General features: G+C 37.5%; 1 protein-coding gene across 5 annotated transcripts in view; it reads left to right on the top strand.

Moving 5' to 3' along the window:
• CNOT1 (CCR4-NOT transcription complex, subunit 1) overlaps positions 1 to 19586 on the top strand; it is an 86510-nt gene that overhangs the window by 64792 nt on the left and 2132 nt on the right. For 3 of the 5 annotated variants that reach the window (XM_004690509.2, XM_004690510.2, XM_012730596.1), the window contains exons 30-46: positions 255 to 385; positions 1870 to 2166; positions 2768 to 2908; positions 3000 to 3104; positions 3943 to 4062; positions 5072 to 5263; positions 5785 to 5927; positions 6405 to 6513; positions 6604 to 6773; positions 7282 to 7513; positions 9544 to 9792; positions 10587 to 10750; positions 10932 to 11049; positions 12180 to 12281; positions 15249 to 15422; positions 16525 to 16674; positions 17526 to 17706. In XM_004690509.2, the coding sequence (XP_004690566.1) occupies positions 255 to 385; positions 1870 to 2166; positions 2768 to 2908; positions 3000 to 3104; positions 3943 to 4062; positions 5072 to 5263; positions 5785 to 5927; positions 6405 to 6513; positions 6604 to 6773; positions 7282 to 7513; positions 9544 to 9792; positions 10587 to 10750; positions 10932 to 11049; positions 12180 to 12281; positions 15249 to 15422; positions 16525 to 16674; positions 17526 to 17706 (2778 nt within the window). Of the gene's footprint in view, positions 1 to 254; positions 386 to 1869; positions 2167 to 2767; positions 2909 to 2999; positions 3105 to 3942; positions 4063 to 5071; positions 5264 to 5784; positions 5928 to 6404; positions 6514 to 6603; positions 6774 to 7281; positions 7535 to 9543; positions 9793 to 10586; positions 10751 to 10931; positions 11050 to 12179; positions 12282 to 15248; positions 15423 to 16524; positions 16675 to 17525; positions 17707 to 19586 lie in introns of all 5 variants that reach the window. The other 2 variants (XM_012730594.1, XM_012730595.1) reach the window with 1 other exon arrangement.

Here is a 19586-nt window from a genome sequence, read left to right on the forward strand (position 1 = left end):
GCAGCTAAAACTGCCAACAGGCTCAAGAGGATCAGGAATGTAGAGGATACTGTAGAGATTTTGGGTGATTAGGATTTGTGGTTAGGATCTAAGGATCCCCTAGTTAAAACCAGGGAACAGCCTAGGTTGAAATTAGACTTCCATGATGCAGCGTAATTTAAGTAAGGCTTTGGCCTGCTGATGTGGCATGGCCCTTCCTTTGGCTTTTTTTTTTTTTTTTTAATCAGCTGCTGCTCTGATCTCTTCACATTTAGCAACTTCTACAACACCAGCTACCAGTACCACCTGTACAGCCACGGTTCCACCACAGCCACAGTACAGCTACCATGACATCAATGTCTATTCCCTTGCAGGCCTGGCACCACACATTACTCTGAACCCAACAGTAAGTAAACATTGCCATACCCCATTTTACCTGCTTTGTCACAAGGTAGACTGATCACTTTCGTTTCCTTTTCCTCTGGATTCTTAAATTGAAAGTTTCTGTTGCAGAGGATATAGGAATTGGGAGCTGCTGTGTAAGTGACTAAGTTCTTACTTAACTTTGATAGATTTTTAGAGAACTTCCCCTTTATGTTACTTAAGCTATAATGGTATTAGACATGATTGAGTTTTTTTATGTATATTGTATCAGAAGACATTATTCAAGGATTTGTTGTACAACTGAGAATTTTTTTCCCTTCTTTAGAGTGATATGACTAGACATCATTTATATTAGTTTCTCATACCCAAATCCAATAATAGTAAAATTAAGTCAGGAGATCCTGGGTTTGTACCATAACCTTACTCTTTTTTATTTTCATTGTGTCAGTTTAGATTTGCACTAATCCTTTTCTTCTTGTTGACAGCTGGAACTGAACTGATTCGTGTGTGTGTTTGTGCACACATATGCATGGGTGCATGTGTGCTTATAAAATCTGTAGCCCAAAGTATTGAAGTGGAATTTAGTGTTTTCAGTTATGTTTCTTTCAGTGGCCCGATTCTTGGAAGCAGTCCTATATGAGGCCCTACCAAATAACATCCTGTCAGCCCTTTTTCTTGTCCCTTGAGGTGGTTTTTACTCTAGATAGTCCTTCACTTGGCTACCTTCACTGTTTTTTCCTGCTTAATGCTTGATTTAGAATCAGGTACTTGGAGTTTTCATGATCTTGTTGTTTTTTAGAAACTGAAAATGTTCACAAGTACAAGATTTATGTTAATACATTGGGCTTTAGTAGTTGAAAGGACCTGAAAGAACTTTAACAAGATTGTTTTAATTTAATGTTTTCTCCCACCCCCAGATGTGGTGTGGTACTTAGTTTCTAGGGAAGTAAACCCTTACAAATTCAGTAATTTGAAGAGACCAAGTGAATATTAGTATGTAGTTTATACCAGAGGCAAGAAATTAGAAACTCTTTAAAGTGAAGCAAAAGATTTTATGGGTGTTGTGAAGTACTCCATAATTTGAGTAATTATTTATAGCAATACTATAAGGCCTTCTCTCTGTAAACTTGGTTTTTATTTGTTTTTGCATTGCCATACACTGCTAAAGAAGTTATTTTTCTGTAAGAGTACTTGAGCCACAAATTTTATCTAACCTAGATAGTGTGTCTTTCAGCAGGTAATGCAGATTGTAATGAACAGTTTGCCCATTAAACTTGGAAAATATTTTAAATGAAAGACATTGATTACCATGTATAACAAGTTGTATACTGAACACTGCTCCCTATTTTGTAGCTCATCTTCTCTTCCCAAGCTTTTCATCTGTTAATTGAAAGTGGAAATTGGTAGTTAACTTTGTAATTTCAAAATCCTTGGTGCGCTTACTCATAGAAATTAGGTTGTCTCATTTAAACAAGCTGTTGACTTAACTTGTTTTTCCCCACATAGATTCCCTTGTTTCAGGCACATCCACAGTTAAAACAGTGTGTACGCCAAGCGATTGAACGGGCTGTCCAAGAGCTGGTCCACCCCGTGGTGGATCGTTCAATTAAGATTGCCATGACTACTTGTGAGCAAATAGTCAGGAAGGATTTTGCCCTGGATTCTGAGGAATCTCGAATGAGAATTGCAGCTCATCACATGATGCGTAACTTGACAGCTGGGATGGCTATGATAACTTGCAGGGAACCTTTGCTCATGAGTATATCAACCAACCTCAAAAACAGCTTTGCCTCAGCCCTTCGTGTAAGTAGATTGTTTTGTTGGTATAATACAAAACGTACTAGTGCGTGTCTGCGTTTTGTTTGCTTGTAGCAGTGGACATTGTCACTTACTCCAGCAGTAACAATATTTGCTTGATGTCTTCCTTCCTCTTGGATTGTAGATTTTGTGAGGAGCTACATACTGTTTTATTAGCTTACCGAGATGTTAATTGGTTTAGATAAGTGATGTTTCTTTAAAAATGCATAAGCTATCAATTCTCTTTACCAAGAATTTAGGTTAAAGCACTTGAATAGGATGTATTTACACACAAATACACATTCTTCGAGTAACTCAGTTTTACTTTTGCATGGTAGATGTCACAGTGAATACCTTTGTTTGCTTTTTTACTGTTTTGCTTTGTTCACTTTCTTTACAACAGCTGTTAAATGCTTATGGTGGACTGATATTTTCATGTTATAGATGAAGTCATTAGACTGTTTTGAGGTCATAGCTGATGAATTGCAACAGAGCCAGAGCTTTAAGTCACTTGCCTGCTAAGCACGCATTCCCTGTTATCCTGTGTTGTCTTATATATCCAAAGAAAACTTGAAAGGTCCTTTTCTGTCTCTCCCTTTTTGACTAGACTGCATCCCCACAACAAAGGGAAATGATGGATCAGGCAGCTGCTCAGTTAGCTCAGGACAATTGTGAATTAGCCTGTTGTTTTATTCAGAAGACTGCAGTAGAAAAAGCAGGCCCCGAGATGGACAAGAGATTAGCAACTGTAAGTGTTTAGCATATTTTTTAAGGTATTTTTTTCCTGTTTAAGAAAGTACCTCATAACATGAACCTCAGTTACTTTTTTTTATTTACAGGAATTTGAGCTGAGAAAACATGCTAGGCAAGAAGGGCGCAGGTACTGTGACCCTGTGGTGTTGACATACCAAGCTGAACGGATGCCAGAGCAAATAAGGCTGAAAGTAAGAATTTGGGGGCTCTGTCTCGCTCTGCCTTGTCTTTGTTTCGTATTCTTTTTGCTTAAACTCCTTAAAGATCTAGGATGGCAGTTATCTTCTCTTTATGACTTTTCACCTAAATGCTACTATTTAGTAGTCATAGGATAGTCCTCCTACCCACCCATGGTCCCCCTCATTGATGGAGCATTACTGTAAAGAATTTATGTGCCATGTAGTTATTTTCAAATTTGATTTCCCTTCTGGTAATTGTTTTTCTGTTATTTATGTATTAAGATTTATTTATGCATGTATGCAAGAGTTAGGGTTGTAGCCAGAGGTTGCAGAGTGGGTGAGAGGATTCACCAGAGCCAGAGGGAGGAGCAGAGCATGGAGATCTACTGAAATACACTGCTGAGGGGAACAGCAGGCGAGACAAGAGAGGTCTGCTGTGCCATGTGTGTCTACTCCCATTTGGCGATCGAACTCGTGCTGTAGTGGCTGCAGATGGCTTCATAGTGTTGAGAGTTAACCTTTTGTGCCATCAGGGAGGCCCTTGGCACTTGTATTTTTATTACTACTTGCTTATTAGTGATAAATAAATTTTTACCCGTTCTGAGAAAAATGTCTGCAGCACTTTCCAATGGGCAATTTTTTCATGAATTTGTTAATGAGGGTGACTGACAGGATTCAGGGCAAAGAGAAGCTCTCTGAAGGATAGCACACATGCATACTCAGTATGTTATATATGTTGTGTTAATCCCGTGTCCCTTTGCCAGAATCCTTGTGCTCACCCAGTGCAGACTTGGCACTTTAAAAAAAAGAATGTGAAGGGCATCCTGTCAAAAGGTTTTCTTCTTCCCAGGTTGGTGGTGTAGACCCAAAGCAGTTGGCTGTTTATGAAGAGTTTGCACGTAATGTGCCTGGCTTCTTGCCTACAAATGATTTAAGTCAACCCACGGGATTTTTAGCTCAACCCATGAAGGTAAAATACTTGTTTTGTATTAAATTGAGTGTTTCACAGTTTATTTTGAACGTTTTGTCAGTTTTTCATTTGCTTTCTGGGATCTTAATTTAAAAGGGGAGAATTTACTCACAGTTGCTGAGCATAGTAAAAAAAATTTTTTTAAATCAGATCAGCATGGCATATGAGGAATTTTTTTTTAAATACATGATGTTGGTTTAATTGCCCTATTTGATCTAATTAGAGAGATTTACATGGGAACTTATAGCTCCCCTCATTACACTGTGAAAAGATCTTAACGAAATTTATAACAATTATTTATAAAAGAGTTGAAAATGTAGGAGGATGTTTCCCCCCAACCATTTGAACATTTGTTGACTTAATGTCTACACTGAATCCCTTTGTTCTGTTTCCTACAAAGCCATTAATTTTCCTACATGAACATAGTATAAACACAGAAATCAAGAACATTAGCGCTGACAACATTAATACTAATCTAATCCTTAGACTAGTTTTTGAAGTGTATCAGAATTGTCTTTTATGTCATATTAATGTGTTTCAAAATCACATTTCATTTAGTTGTATTTTTTTAAACGTACCTCTGGTCAACTTTGATATGGTTCCCCAGATTTTTGTCATCTTTTCATGACCTTCACACTTTTGAAGATCGTAGACCAGCTTCTCCCCAGTGGCTTGTTTTGGGTTTGTCCAGGATGTTCACATAACTAGATTTAGATCACATAACTAGATTTAGATAGTGTATCCGGGATAGGTGTATCACAGAGATGATGCTGCGTTCTGATGAGCTTTGCAAATTGGACTGAGTACCATATTTTCTGTGGTTTGCATTACTTTCATATTCTGTAGAGAGATTTTTAGATGCAAGTGGTGCCTCTCTTGGCCTATTCCATTATTAATCATGTTTTGACAGGGGAAAAAAGTAAACTAGTAAACTTGTCAATGAAAAAACCTTTAAAAATGTTGCTTTTTTTTTTTTTTTTTTTTTTTTTTGCTTGCCTTTCTAAAACAGCAAGCCTGGGCAACAGATGATGTAGCTCAGATATATGACAAGTGCATTACAGAACTGGAGCAGCACCTACATGCCATCCCGCCAGCTTTGGCCATGAATCCTCAAGCGCAAGCTCTCAGAAGTCTTTTGGAGGTTGTGGTGTTATCTCGAAACTCTCGGGATGCCATTGCTGCTCTTGGATTGCTCCAGAAGGTTGGTTCTAAATTTGTTACTTTTAGAAGAAACCAGGTTTTATTAATGTTGTGACGTGTAACATCATCTGCTTAAGTTATACTGAAGGTTTAAAAAATTAGTATGAACTAAATTCAGTTATAGTTATTAGAAGTTGATTAGAATATCACAACATACTGCTGGCTGAGGTAAGATTTTTCTGGAAACTTTGTTAAGAAATTTGAAAAGATAGTCCTTTAGATTTTGAGGGACAGGTTGATCACCCAGGTAACTTGAATCATGGAGTGAGGTGGGAACTTGGAGGCCAGTACATTCTGATTATGTAGGAACAGTGGAGACTTTTAGGACAGTGCAGGACACAGAATGCACAACAATGAACATGACATACAGTGTATGTATAGTAGATTTGTGTGAGGGTTTTCTGAGTAAGGAGGTTGTTAATTCAAGGTTTTAGAGAGTACATTGTGACTTGCGAATTTCTGGCTTTGATAGTTGGCCTGAACAGCTGTTTTCCAGCGTTGTGACCACCTTTCCTTCCATAGGCTGTGGAGGGCTTGCTAGATGCCACGAGTGGTGCTGATGCTGACCTACTGCTGCGCTATAGGGAATGCCATCTCTTGGTTTTAAAAGCTCTTCAGGATGGCCGAGCATACGGATCTCCATGGTGTAACAAACAGATTACAAGGTCAGTAGCTATTTTAGTAATTTACTGGACTGCCTTCCGAAGTACATAACCATTTTTATGTGCAGAGGTTTCTCTCTTTTTTCTGGAAAGTAAATGGAAAGCATAGAACTCTGAATTTTTTCATCTGGTATCCGTGGTGGATTCAGGAAACAGTCCTTTTTGGAGGGAATTAATTACAGAAAATTTGTTTTAAAAAATTTCAGTGATGTGTAATATAAGTGATGTTCATAATACAGATATTTGAATGTCTTAAATGGAGGCAAAACTTTGTTTTCTAATCTTTGAGAGCAAAGCTTGAGTTTTAACATCGGGTTGTCATTCTTCATCATTGACTGTTTTGAAACTTGGGTACTGGTTTACAGTTGCTTTTCAAGGCATTTTGTTTATCTAAGTGACCATTGAATAAAATGAACTTTATGTTTTGCCAGTGTTTGATTAAGCTTATTTGAATAAATCCTGTTTTCTTTTTTCCCCCAGGTGCCTAATTGAATGCCGGGATGAATATAAATACAACGTGGAGGCTGTGGATTTGCTAATTCGCAATCATTTGGTTAATATGCAACAATATGACCTTCACTTAGCTCAGGTATGAATTTACTTATATAGGAAAAGGAGCTCTTTTAGTTGGGAAGAGCTCTAAATGTAGTCTTTCTTACTGTGCTTTTTGTGTTGCCAGTCAATGGAGAATGGTTTAAACTACATGGCCGTGGCATTTGCTATGCAGTTAGTAAAAATCCTCCTGGTGGATGAAAGGAGTGTTGCCCATGTTACTGAGGCAGATCTGTTCCATACCATTGAAACTCTCATGAGGATTAATGCTCATTCCAGAGGCAATGCTCCAGAAGGGTGAGGATGAACTACTTCATGATCGCGTGTTTTTAGCAGTCGAAGAAAGAACTTGAGGAGTAAATGCAGACTTACTAACAACTCCCACTTATATAACTGCTTTACCAGTAATATGGGGAATTTTAGTGAGGCCTGACATTGTCCCTGATTTATGAAAGTTTAACCACCGAGCATTCGTGGTGTCGAGCAGTATCTATAGTGCTAGACCTAGTGTTGAGGCCATCTTGTGCTCTTAAGCCACAATTCTGACACTTAAAGTCACAGATTTTAGGCAAGTTGACTTATTTCCCTCTTTCCATAAACTTTTTCTTATATTTCAACTGAGGTCAATCACTTGCATGTTTTATGCCTGATCAGGTAAGAGAAGGCTAAGGATAACTGTGTAAATACAGAAATAATAGTGGTTAATTACTCTGGTTGTTTCTATTAAAATAAACTGTCCAACTATATTATCCGTGAAATCACCACCACGAATAGACTGGTTTTCACTCTGGATTTATTGTACTAGATTACCCCAGCTGATGGAAGTAGTGCGATCCAACTATGAAGCAATGATTGATCGTGCTCATGGTGGCCCTAACTTCATGATGCATTCTGGGATCTCTCAAGCCTCAGAGTATGATGATCCTCCAGGCCTGAGGGAGAAGGCAGAATATCTTCTGAGGGAATGGGTGAATCTCTACCATTCAGCAGCTGCTGGCCGTGACAGTACCAAAGCTTTCTCTGCGTTTGTTGGACAGGTAGAGCTTTTGGAAAGAAAGGTGCTTTTTATTCAACATAAGTAGGGTGTGATGCCTCCAATATTAAAACTCAGTATTATGTATCTGTGATCAGAGAATTACTTCCATACTCATGTAAACCAAAAATATCACCATCATTACTGTGTTAAATTCTAACCTAGTTGTTTCCTCATCGTTGATCAATAAGCAGTAAAATCAACATTTCCCCATCTTCTTTACTTGTATCTATCCCACTTCAATTGTCACAGCTACAAAGTACAATGGGTTCAGGTCAGATAATCAATAGTGAAATTGCTAGATGGTATGTATAATAATTTTACTAGCTTGATAATTCGTGATCGGCTTATGAGCTGAAGGAAAAATCTTGTAGCATGTATATAAAACATAATAGAGCAAATACTTAATGGTGGAAGTTTTTTACCCAAAATTTATTGACATTGTTTTTTTGTTGTTGTTGTTTTGTTTTTTGAAAATAGTTATTAGTAGTTATTTTCATTGATCTAAATTTGACTTACAGTGTTAAGAAAGAATATCTTAGCTAAAAATTGGTTTGGCAGGAACACTTGTGAACTAGATGAGCAGAAAACATATAGCTGGAATGCCATAATATCATCTAGTATCTGTTACTGATCATCACTGGCCACTTTCTGCCATTGAGGAATAAAGACTGCAGTGGTCAGATCTCAATCACATTGTCTGTAAGAGGAGTGTTTTTCCTGAGCTGACCTTAGAATTCCTTTAGTAGAACAGGTGAAATGTCTGCTCAGGAAGAGCTATCTTAAGTTTTTTGCAGATTGACCATTATATTTTCTCAAACTGAAATCAAAGCTTAGGTCCACCACCAAAGAAAGATTACAAATGAGATTTTTATTTTTAAATGACAATTGAATGCAGACCAGCTGATTTGAATTTCAGAAATTGTTGCATAAGCTTCTCAAGATAAATATTGCTTAGTGAATAAGTAAGTTTCTCTCCCAAAAGAATCGCAAGGAGTTATAAAACATACCCTTTTGAAAAGATGTTAAATATGTATGGTTTGATTTCTGACTTGAATGGAAGAATTTTGAATCATTTGAATTGAATCCGTGTCAGCTATAGATACTTCATGGGTATGGATGTGCCACCTATCTTATCTTCCTGCTGACTTACTGCTCTCATTTTTTCCTCTGCTAGAAATGACATATTTTGCTGTGCATCCATTTTAGAATTTTGTTTTCTTCATGCTACCTGATGATCACAGCAGTCTGTTTCCTCTCATCACAACCCACACTCTTTCAGATTTCAATATAGAAAAGTCTTTGCTAATCTTCCTTGTTTGATAGGATGGCACATTTTTATCAATTTTCATCTATTTTGTTGCTTATGATTAAGGCCAAGTTAAATCATTTTCAGATTTCACAAGTTTCCATTCTGGACTTGGTTTCTTTGTTCAGTCTTAAGCACCGACCTCTTTCTCCCTCTGCAGCCTAATGCTCTTTACACTGTCTTCTTTTTTCTTTTTGTACTAGCCAAACAACTTTTTGTTCTGCTTCACTTCCAGATCATGTCACAAAACTTGTACTTTATTTTATTCCTTGCCCTTCCCACTTTAACTTAATTTACATTAAAATTGCTAGATATGCCATGTGGGTATTTCCATTTGATACCTACTGACTGTAGAAATTGTAATTTGCTTTTCTTGTGTAATGGAATTTCAAAAAACTTTGTAACTGGTTAATTTGGTTGGAGAACATTATCATAAATGCTGTGAGAAAATAAAACTAATTTAATCTGGGGCCTATGCATTGATTCTAAGTAGCAATATGATTTAAAGTAAATTAAATTTAACAGTTAATTTAAAGTAAAAACTAGAGGACTGTCATGGATTCTTAATGGGAAAGTAAGTCATCTTCATGACTTTTATTTACAAAATAAGAATTAAGAATATGACATTAGGAATTTTAACTTTCTTAAACATGAAAGTTAAAAAGTTTATTCATGTGTATTATCTTATTATCTTATTGTGTGTTATGTTTTTATTTCCATGATAGATGCACCAGCAAGGAATCCTGAAGACAGACGACCTCATAACAAGGTTCTTCCGTCTGTGCACTGAAATGTGTGTTGAAATCAGTTACCGCGCTCAGGCAGAGCAGCAGCACAACCCTGCCGCTAATCCCACCATGATCCGAGCCAAGTGCTATCACAACCTGGATGCCTTTGTCCGACTAATTGCACTGCTAGTAAAGCACTCAGGGGAGGCCACAAACACTGTCACTAAGATTAATCTGCTGAACAAGGTCTGAAACTCTTTTCTGAAAAACCTTTTTGGTCTTAGTCTGTATCAGCAGTAGTCCTATAGGACCAGCCAGTTCTCCAAAACATTTCATGATACCTTCTTTTTGCCGAGATTAACTCATTGATACATGTGAATTCCTGAATTTTAAGAGTATTTTAAAGAAGGAGGGAGGGGCGGGGGGGGACAAAATGTATTTCAATATTTTAATGTTTAAGTGTTGTGAAAACATGCTCTCTATGCAGAGTCATTGAGTGGAATAGTTAAGAAAATGTCTATTGAGAAAAAAATTTTTTTTAAAGATTTCTACAGTAGAATTACTAGAAATTTGAATATTAAAGTTGCAAATAATGTATTGAATAGTTATGCATGGGTCATCACACACCACCCCTTTTTGGTGGGAGTATCCAGTGGAGTACAGGCTGTATTTTTTGTAGCCTCACAGCTTCCCTGATCCCCATCTACTAAATAAATGCCTGTGGAAGTATATTGTCAACGTTGTGTCAGATCAGAAAAATAAGCTTTAATATGATAAATTAATTTGATAAAATTATGTTCTAAGCTGATTATTAGAACTTTAGAAAAACGGTGGACATTTGTAGAAAGGATTCCTGTCTGCTTCAGGATATTGAGGTACAAAGAACTCAACTAATGAATGGCTCCATTTGCAGAGAGCATGTCATTTTGTATTGAAGTAATATTTATCCTTTAACAAAGGCTTTGAGAATAAGGAGAAAAATATTAGAGAAGTATAAGTTATCCTCATGCCTTACAGTTGTGTGTGTCTGTGTTCTTTAGGTCCTCGGTATTGTAGTGGGAGTTCTCCTGCAGGACCATGACGTTCGGCAAAGTGAATTTCAACAGCTTCCCTATCATCGAATATTTATAATGCTGCTCCTGGAACTCAATGCACCTGAGCATGTTTTGGAAACTATTAATTTCCAGACACTCACAGCTTTCTGGTGAGTATTTCTTAACTTACTTAAGAGGTCTTCTGCTAAGGATTGCTCTCTGTAGTATAGTAATATTTGAGAAATAGAGCTCTTAAGAATTTGAAGCACATGGATTTACGTGTTGTGTACTTGTGTGTTGTTCACCGTATTTCAGTTGAACTGTTTCTGACTGAAGGTTTTCTTCTTTCAGCAATACATTCCATATCTTGAGGCCTACCAAAGCTCCTGGCTTTGTGTATGCCTGGCTTGAACTGATCTCCCATCGGATATTTATTGCAAGAATGCTGGCACATACGCCACAGCAGAAGGTGTGGCTGCAGTTTATCTCCTACAGATGAAGATTCTAACTACCTGGGGCTTAGCACAGCTTATAGATTTCTCTTAATTATTCAGTAATTCTTCCAGGCTTACTTGGGAATTCTATTTAATGTTGAGGCCTAATACGTCGCAGAGGCTTAATAAGTACTTAACTGCCTCTGCCTGAATTCCTCAATGATCTGAGTTTGTTTTTTTTTCCCCTCCATGTATATTATCAGCTACCTATTTCAGACTCTTAATGACTCCTAAAATGTCAGAACTCTGAATGAAGCATGTATATAAAATTCTGGGTAATGGAGCTCTAGAATCCTATTTTTATAGGTTCTCACACTAAATGGATAAAAGAGTTTTCACATTAAAGGTTGTGGACCACTATCCTCTACAGTCTTGAAGAAACTGGGCTCAAGTTCTACTAAAGAGCTTTTAGTCTAGTTAGGAATAAATACAGTTGACATGAGAAATTTCTTTCCCTTGTTGCAGTTAAATGATAAATGGGTTCTGAGAAGTATCCTTGTTTAGCCCTTCAGATCAGAAGGACATGTGTGTGACAAAAAAAGAAAGGAAAATAATCTTTTAAATAGAGAGTTGGTTTAGTTTGGAGAGGTGGAGTCTAGGCAGAAAGAATGCAATCTATAGAATAAAATTACTCAAGAATGAATCTAGTGTTACTGGGGAACGGTAAGTAAGCCAAATCTGACTGAAAATAAATGATTCATCTTATAAACTAGGTAAGGCTATTGGCCTAGAATTTAATTGGGATTGGGAAAAGACATGGTTGAGAACCACAATGAAGAGGAGGTTAAGAAAACCTCTAGTCAAGTATGACTGGCTGTTTTTGTGTTCTGTCTGAAATTTCTTCAAGATTCCAGTCTCTCTTTAAATTTTGCTACAGTCACAAGAACTTATATGTCCTGGGATTTCTGCAACCAGTTTGTTTCACATATTTCCCATTCAACTCCATTTTAATAGCTATCCATTTTTAAGAGAGCTACTTATGCTAATATTCTCTAGTTAAATTAGAAGAAGATAGTAATCAAATCAGTGTCACTGGTTGGGCTGCATGGTTTTGGTGGCAAAACAGCAGCTGAGTATAATTTTGACTCACATTTCTTTCTTTCAGGGATGGCCTATGTATGCGCAGCTACTGATTGATTTATTCAAATACTTAGCGCCTTTCCTTAGAAATGTGGAACTCACCAAGCCAATGCAAATCCTCTATAAGGTAAGTACCGGGGACTTAAAAGTTAAAACTTGTAAAACCCTTTAAAAAAACACTTTCAGGGCCCTCCCTGGTGGCGCAGCGGGTTAAAGCACAGCACTGAGAATCTAAAGCCGCTTCCACATGAGTTCGATTCCCGCCTGCCCCGGAGGTGACCACATGGCATGGCAGACCTCTCCTGACCTGCCCGCTGCTCCCCTCAGCAGTGTACTTCGTCAATCTGCCTGTTCTGCTCCCCACTCTGTCTCTGGTGAAGCCTCTCACTGCCCCTGAGCCTCTGGCTTGTACCCCAGTTCTGTATGTACAAATAAAGTAAATCTTTAAAAAAAAAAACACTTTCAACTGGGAATCTGCGACTATTACTTGTCTTTAGTAAGCTTTTAAAATATTCACCGAAGTCAAAGGAACTTGTGTAGGCAGTAAATCAGTCACAGAATATTCTTATATTCACCTTTAGTACCTAGTACATGTTCAGCAAAATGTTGTGCCAGTTAACTCTTCAGTAATGTGTGAAATTTATTAATTTTTCACAATCTTTCCAGGATGTGGTATTGTCAGTTTTTCATTTTCAACATTTTGGCAGTTGTGTATTAGGATCTTAATATAGATTTAATTTGCATTTCATTGACTTAATGAGATTTTAATGTATAGATTAGCCATTTAGATATCCCCTCCTTTTTGGTTTTTTTAAGATTTATTTATGCATACAAGAGCTGGGGTGTAGGGGCCAGAGGTATAGGTTTGAGAGGGCTCACCGGAGACACAGTAGAGAGAACAGGCAGATCGACTGAAATACACTGCTCAGGAGAGCAGCTGGGAGAGGTCTGCTACACCATGTGGGTCAGCTCCCTGACCAGGGATCAAACTTGTGCTGCAGTGTCTGCCCAGCTTCATAGTGCTGCACTTTTAACACATTGTGCCACCAGGGAGGGCCCTTTACTCATTTAAAGTAGGTGTCTGGAAGAAGTTTTGTTTGTTTGTTTGTTTTTTAAAGATTTTATTTATTCATACAGAACTGAGGTACAGGCCAGAGATGCGGAGGGTGAGAGGGTTCACCAGAGACAGAGTGGGGAGCAGAACAGGCAGACCCACAAAGTACACTGCTGAGGGGAGCAGCGGGCGGGTCAGGAGAGGTCTGCCGCGCCATGTGGTCACCTCTGGGGCAGGCGGGAATCGAACTCATGCGGAAGTGGCTTTAGATTCTCAGTGCTGTGCTTTAACCCGCTGTGCCACCAGGAAGGGTCTGGAAGAAGTTTTAACATAAGAAACCTTTACCAGTTCTAAGTTGCATTGCATTTTATGTGTGCTTTGTCTCCTCTTCAGGAAGTTTAAATCTATAGTCTGTCTCATTTTTATTTTTGTTCATGGTGAGGTGTATTTCTTAGTCTTTGCCCCACTGAAAATAGGACTTCAAGCAGCATTTTGTTCCCCACTGATTGCATCTGGCACCTGTGTTTAAATGACTTACATTTCATATATGGGTACCTCTCTGTTTGATTTGTATATTCTTAGGCCTTTGTACCACATTGTGTTGATTATAAGAATTAGAAAGTTTGATTGATTCACTAGGCAGAGTACAAGTCCTCTTCCATTTTGCTCTTTTAACATTGTTATGGCTTTTCTTTGTCATTTATTATCCCACAAAACTTTGCATTTAGCTTAACTTTTGAAAACTTGTAGATTTAGACTGCAGTTGCAGTAAATCTGCAGATGAGCATGGAGATAAGAGACATCCTAATAATGACCTTTCAATACACAAATATATGTATTCATTTATTTTAATTCTGCATTACTTTGTAGTTTTTGGAGAGGTTTTGAGTGTCTTTCCTTAGACTTATTCCTAGATATTTGATGTTTTTTTTCTTTATGAAATTATAAAATATAACTGTAAAGGTGCCTCATTTTCTTTTTTTCTTACTTGTTGTTTAGAAATAAAACTGATTTTTGTATGTTGTCTTTGTATCCAGGTACCTTGAGAAGTTTATATATTTTTTCCTGAGGGTTCATCTTTATTAATTGTGGATTCAACTACCTAATGAAATTCTGTTTGTAATTTTCAGGGAGTTTCACAACCTTTAAATGGTTATTGAATTTTATCAAACTTTTTGTGCCTGGCATGTGGTTGGTTTGTTTGTTTGTTTGTTTGTTTGTTTGTTTGTTTGTTTGTTTTTCCCTGTTCATTAATTTTTGAATACTAGTCTTTGCATTTCTGGACCAGTTGGTCATGATAATATAACTGAGTCCTATTTCTGATTTTAGGATATTTGTATTTGTGTTTATGAGAAATTTTTATAATATAGCAGTCTCACTTAAGAAAATTGGGAAATGTTCTTAAGTTGTGAAGATCAGGTTAATTTTTCCTTAAATGGGGTTTTGCCAATAGAACCCTTTAGGCCTGGAGTTTCTATGTTTGAAGCGTTTTAACAGTAAAGGACTTCAAATTTTTTTGGATTGGGGTTTGTTGTGTTTTTCAAATGATTTGTATACTTTATTTGAATTATAAAATTTGTTACTATAAAATTGTTCACTTTATTAAACTTTAATTTTTATAGACTAATGATGGTCTTCATTCCTGATATTGATAAAATTTGTGTTTTCATTGACTTTGGTAGGAGCTATCAATTTTATTAATCATTTAAAAGAACCAACTTGCAGCTTTGACCCCCTACCCTTCAGTATTTTTCAATTACATTTTCTTTCATTGGTTTTCATGAGTTGTTTTTCTAATTTCTGAAGCTAGGTGACTATGTAATTTTTTAATTCAGCCTATGCAGACTAAAATTCTGATACTTAGCTTTTCCTGATTTCCAGATATATTTTGATCACTCATTGTCAATGTTTATTAAGCCTGTAAGTTTGTTATAAAAATTTATACTTTCAGTCTTTGAGTTAAATTTGTAATAGTGAAAAAACATTGCTCCCGTTTTCTTTGTGTAAATCTCTCTTTTTTTTTTTCCTTTTTTCAAATAGGGCACTTTAAGAGTGCTGTTGGTTCTTTTGCATGATTTCCCTGAGTTCCTTTGTGATTATCATTATGGATTTTGTGATGTGATCCCTCCTAATTGTATCCAGCTAAGAAATCTAATCCTGAGTGCCTTCCCAAGAAACATGAGGCTCCCAGACCCATTCACTCCTAATCTGAAGGTAAAGTTGGGAACAGTTCAAGGAAAAGAAAATTACATTCTAACATGTAAACCCTTTGTCTGGTAAATGGGCTATTTTAACTCCCTTTCCCCCTGCATACACAAGTTGTTAGGGAAGGTGCTGTTTAGAAGTAATCATGCTATTAAGTCTGATGATGGGGTACATTACTGCTGAATATGGATTCACCGTATTTGTGAAGTTATTTTCAGTAAATTTTGATACATTTTTTAAAGGATTTATTTATGCATGCATGCAAGTACTTGGGTGTGGGCCAGAGGTGGGATGGCAGAGTGAAAGGATTCCCAGAGACAGCGTGGGGAGCAGAACAGGCATATTGACTCAAATACACTGCTGAGCGGGGAGCAGTGGTCAAGATAGGAGAGGTCTGCTACACCATGTGGGTCAGCTCCCTAGCCAGGAGTGGAACTCCTGCTGCAGTGGCTGCTGATAGCATCATAATAGTGCTGACTTAACCTCTTGTGCTATCAGGGAGACTTACAGAAATGTAATCTAAATATGTTGAACCATCATTAGCTGGTATGACAAAGAATTGCAGAAGAGAACAGCCTTTGTAATGTCTGTTATTTTAGTTTTGTCTATGCTTATGTTCTAAATTGTCAAAGTAAAGGCAAGTAATGGCTTAAAGTCATACCGGCCTGATTTGGCAACTTTTAACTACTTTTCTCCATGTGTTTTTCTGTTTGTTTTTTGTTGTTGTTTTGTTTGTTTTTAAGTAGTTAGTGTGATAGTGTCTTGTTCTGCTGGGTTTTCTCTTCAGAGACTGGGGCTCTTGGTAAGGAATATCATTCTGAACTCTTACTTAGAAATCCAGGTGCAGGAAAGAATAATCAGGTGTACATGCTAGATCTGTCCACAAAAGACCTATTCTGCTTTACTTTAGAAAGGTAATATGTTTATAGAGTGAAATATTCCTATAGTTTTGTATATAGATTCTTCTGGCTATTATTAAAGAGTGACAGCTCTATTTTAAGACATTAGTAATGTGCTTTAGGGAAACAATCTACTTTGTAGCTAGAATACCACCTTTGGTAGGTAACTCCTACACATGTTTCTAGTTGTGTTTCTTACATTTCTCTGGCAGGTGGATATGTTGAGTGAAATTAACATTGCACCCCGGATTCTCACCAATTTCACTGGAGTAATGCCACCTCAATTCAAAAAGGATTTGGATTCTTATCTTAAAACTCGATCACCAGTCACTTTCCTGTCTGATCTTCGCAGCAATTTACAGGTTAAATTGGTTTGGCTTAAATTCTCAGTTGTGTCTGTCATAGAAAACACATTTTATGCACAGACCTGTGCATAAGCTATATGGGAGTTAGTCTTTCAACCCGATTTTAAAACAGAATTCTGATTTGTAATGGTTGGGTGAGATCATTGATGTCATTTGCTAGTTCATGTTCTTGGTGACACAAAGCTAAAACCTGGGAAGAGGCAATCAGACCTCTGGTGGTCAATCCTGTCACTACTCCCAAACAGGTTTCTGGTTTACTGTGCTACAGAATGACTTAGAAATGTATTATCTTTTCATACCAAGGAATTACAACTTTTTCCTTTCTAAGTCTTTTTTAAGAAATAGTTTTTTTTTTTTAAGCTTTATTTATGCATATAGAACTGGGGTATAGGTCAGAGGTGCGAGGGATAAGAGGACTCACCAGAGACAGAGAAGGGAGCAGAACAGGTAGATAGACTAAGTACACTGCTGAGGGGTCTTCATGTAGGTCACCCCCTGCAAGGGAGAGAACTAATGCTGCAGTGATTGTGATAGCTTCATAGTGCTGTGTTTTAATCTGTTACTCCAGCAGGAAGGGCCTGAAATAGTGTATATTTTAACTTTGTATACTTCTGTGCCTTGATTACCTGTTAAAACTTTAGCTTCCCAGAGGAAATCCTGTTTCCTTTGTTGACAAATCCACTCTGGGCATCTGTGTATTTTGTTAAATACCCTCATAAACTCAAGCAAATTCGTACAGTTTAAATGTTGAAAGTAGTTCAGTTTTTCTATGAAGGCATAAAAGTGGTTTTAGAAATATGGGTGCCAGAGTCAATCCTCTGTGTGAGCTTTCTCTTTTGCTCATTTAGGTATCCAATGAGCCTGGTAATCGTTACAACCTCCAGCTCATCAATGCACTGGTGCTCTACGTAGGGACTCAGGCCATTGCACACATTCACAACAAGGGCAGCACACCTTCCATGAGCACGATCACCCACTCAGCTCACATGGACATCTTTCAGAACCTGGCTGTGGACTTGGACACGGAAGGTGAGTGAAGCCAGCCAATTCTCATTGTCGCTTTCTGTACACTTTCCCCAGATTTTTTACTGCAATAGAGAATGTTGCATCAGTAGGTTTATGGGTCTTCCTGGTTATCTTTAATTGAATGATTAATTGAACAGCTTTAATTAAATGAATGACTTGTGTAATACAAAAAACACAGGAAAGTATAAGAAAGAATTGTTCAGAATTTTTACCACATTGGTTAATGCTTCAGTGTGAGTGTAGTATTTTTTTTTTTAAAGATTTATTTATTTATTCATACAGAACTGGGGTACAGGCCAGAGATGCGGAGGGTGAGAGGATTCACCAGGAACAGAGCGGGAAGCAGAACAGGCAGATCGACGAAGTACACTGCTGAGGAGAGCAGCGGGCGGGTCAGGAGAGGTCTGCCACGCCATGTGGTCACCTCCGGGGCAGGCGGGGATCGAACTCATGCAGAAGTGGCTTAAGCTTCTTAGTGCAGTGCTTTAACCCGCTGCGCCACCAGGGAGGGTGGCCGTGGCCATGAGTGTAGTATTTTTATGCAGAAGTAAATCTATCCCAATGTGATCCACAGCCGGGACCCACAACCTTGCCCCCAGCATTTTGTTACCTTTTTGCTAGACAACATGTTAAATACTAGTACATACAGATTAATGAATGGGACTTAACCCATTAACTTGTCTGCGAAAAGAGCACAGTATAACTCCTATTGCAGTTTGCAACCTTTTGTGTGGTTGAACTACATTTGTAGGTACTAACTATAATAAACTAGTTTTAGGGGTTTTTTTGTTTGTTTTATTTTTGTTTTTGGTAAAGATTTATTGATTTATGCATATAGAACTGGGGTACAGGCTAGAGGTGTGGTGGGTGAGAGGACTCACCAGAGACAGAGTGGGGAGCATAACAGGCAGATCCACTGAAATACACTGCTGAGAGGAGCAGCAAGCAAGAAAGGAGAAGTCCCCTGTCTGCTGCACCATGTGGGTCACCTCCATTGGTTGAGGATCAAATTCAGGCCTTAGCAGTATAGTGCTGAGACTTAACCCCTAGGTCACCAGGGAGGCTCTGCTATGATTTTTGAAGCAAGGTTAATACTAAATTGTATGTATTTGTTGAAAGAATTTGAGACTACTACTAGAGTTGAAACTATCTAGAAGGGTCGCCTGGGAGTGGAGTGGGGGGGTGAAGGTTTTTATGGTTGCCTTATAAACATGAGTAATAAACAAGCAGGGTACACAGACAAACCTAATATGTTTTAAAGTAGCAGTTACCAAATGTAGTTTGAAAACCTAATGATCCTCTGGAATGGTTGGGCGATTAAAACTATTTTCACACTAAGGCAACATTTGCCTTATTTTTTTCTTACCTTTTTTGTATACAGAGTATATATAATAGTTTCCCAAAAGCTACATGAAATAGAGCACTGAAATAGATTGAACACTGGCAGAAATGAAAATTCACCTGTCTTCTATTATGCAACACTGTTAAACATCGACACTGTTTAACTAAGTATTTTATTTTAGGAAAATACTTTTGTTAGTTAACATGTTACGTTGAAACGCACTGGTTCTAATTTATTTTAAAATGTTGAAAATAATTGAAATAAAAACCATAAAAATGAAAATAATGTAGGTCCCTAAGAGTTGCTTGTTTTTTTTGCTAACAATCTAGTTCTTCCCCCCATCCCCGTGATGACTGATTTCTAGATTTTTTTTGATCAATCTAGTTTATTTTAAAATTTATTTGTGTACATTTTATATCATTGTTTGCTTTAAAAATACTATTTCATTCCTGCCCCCACCCCATTAGTTAAAATGAATTATTTGAAAGCATTTATTAGAAACCCAAATCCTACCCAGTTGGAGCAATTAGTTATGTCATAT

Source organism: Condylura cristata, unplaced genomic scaffold (genome assembly GCF_000260355.1).
Source record: "Condylura cristata isolate star-nosed mole 26May11 unplaced genomic scaffold, ConCri1.0 scaffold00028, whole genome shotgun sequence".
NCBI classification, from domain to species: Eukaryota; Metazoa; Chordata; class Mammalia; order Eulipotyphla; family Talpidae; genus Condylura; species Condylura cristata.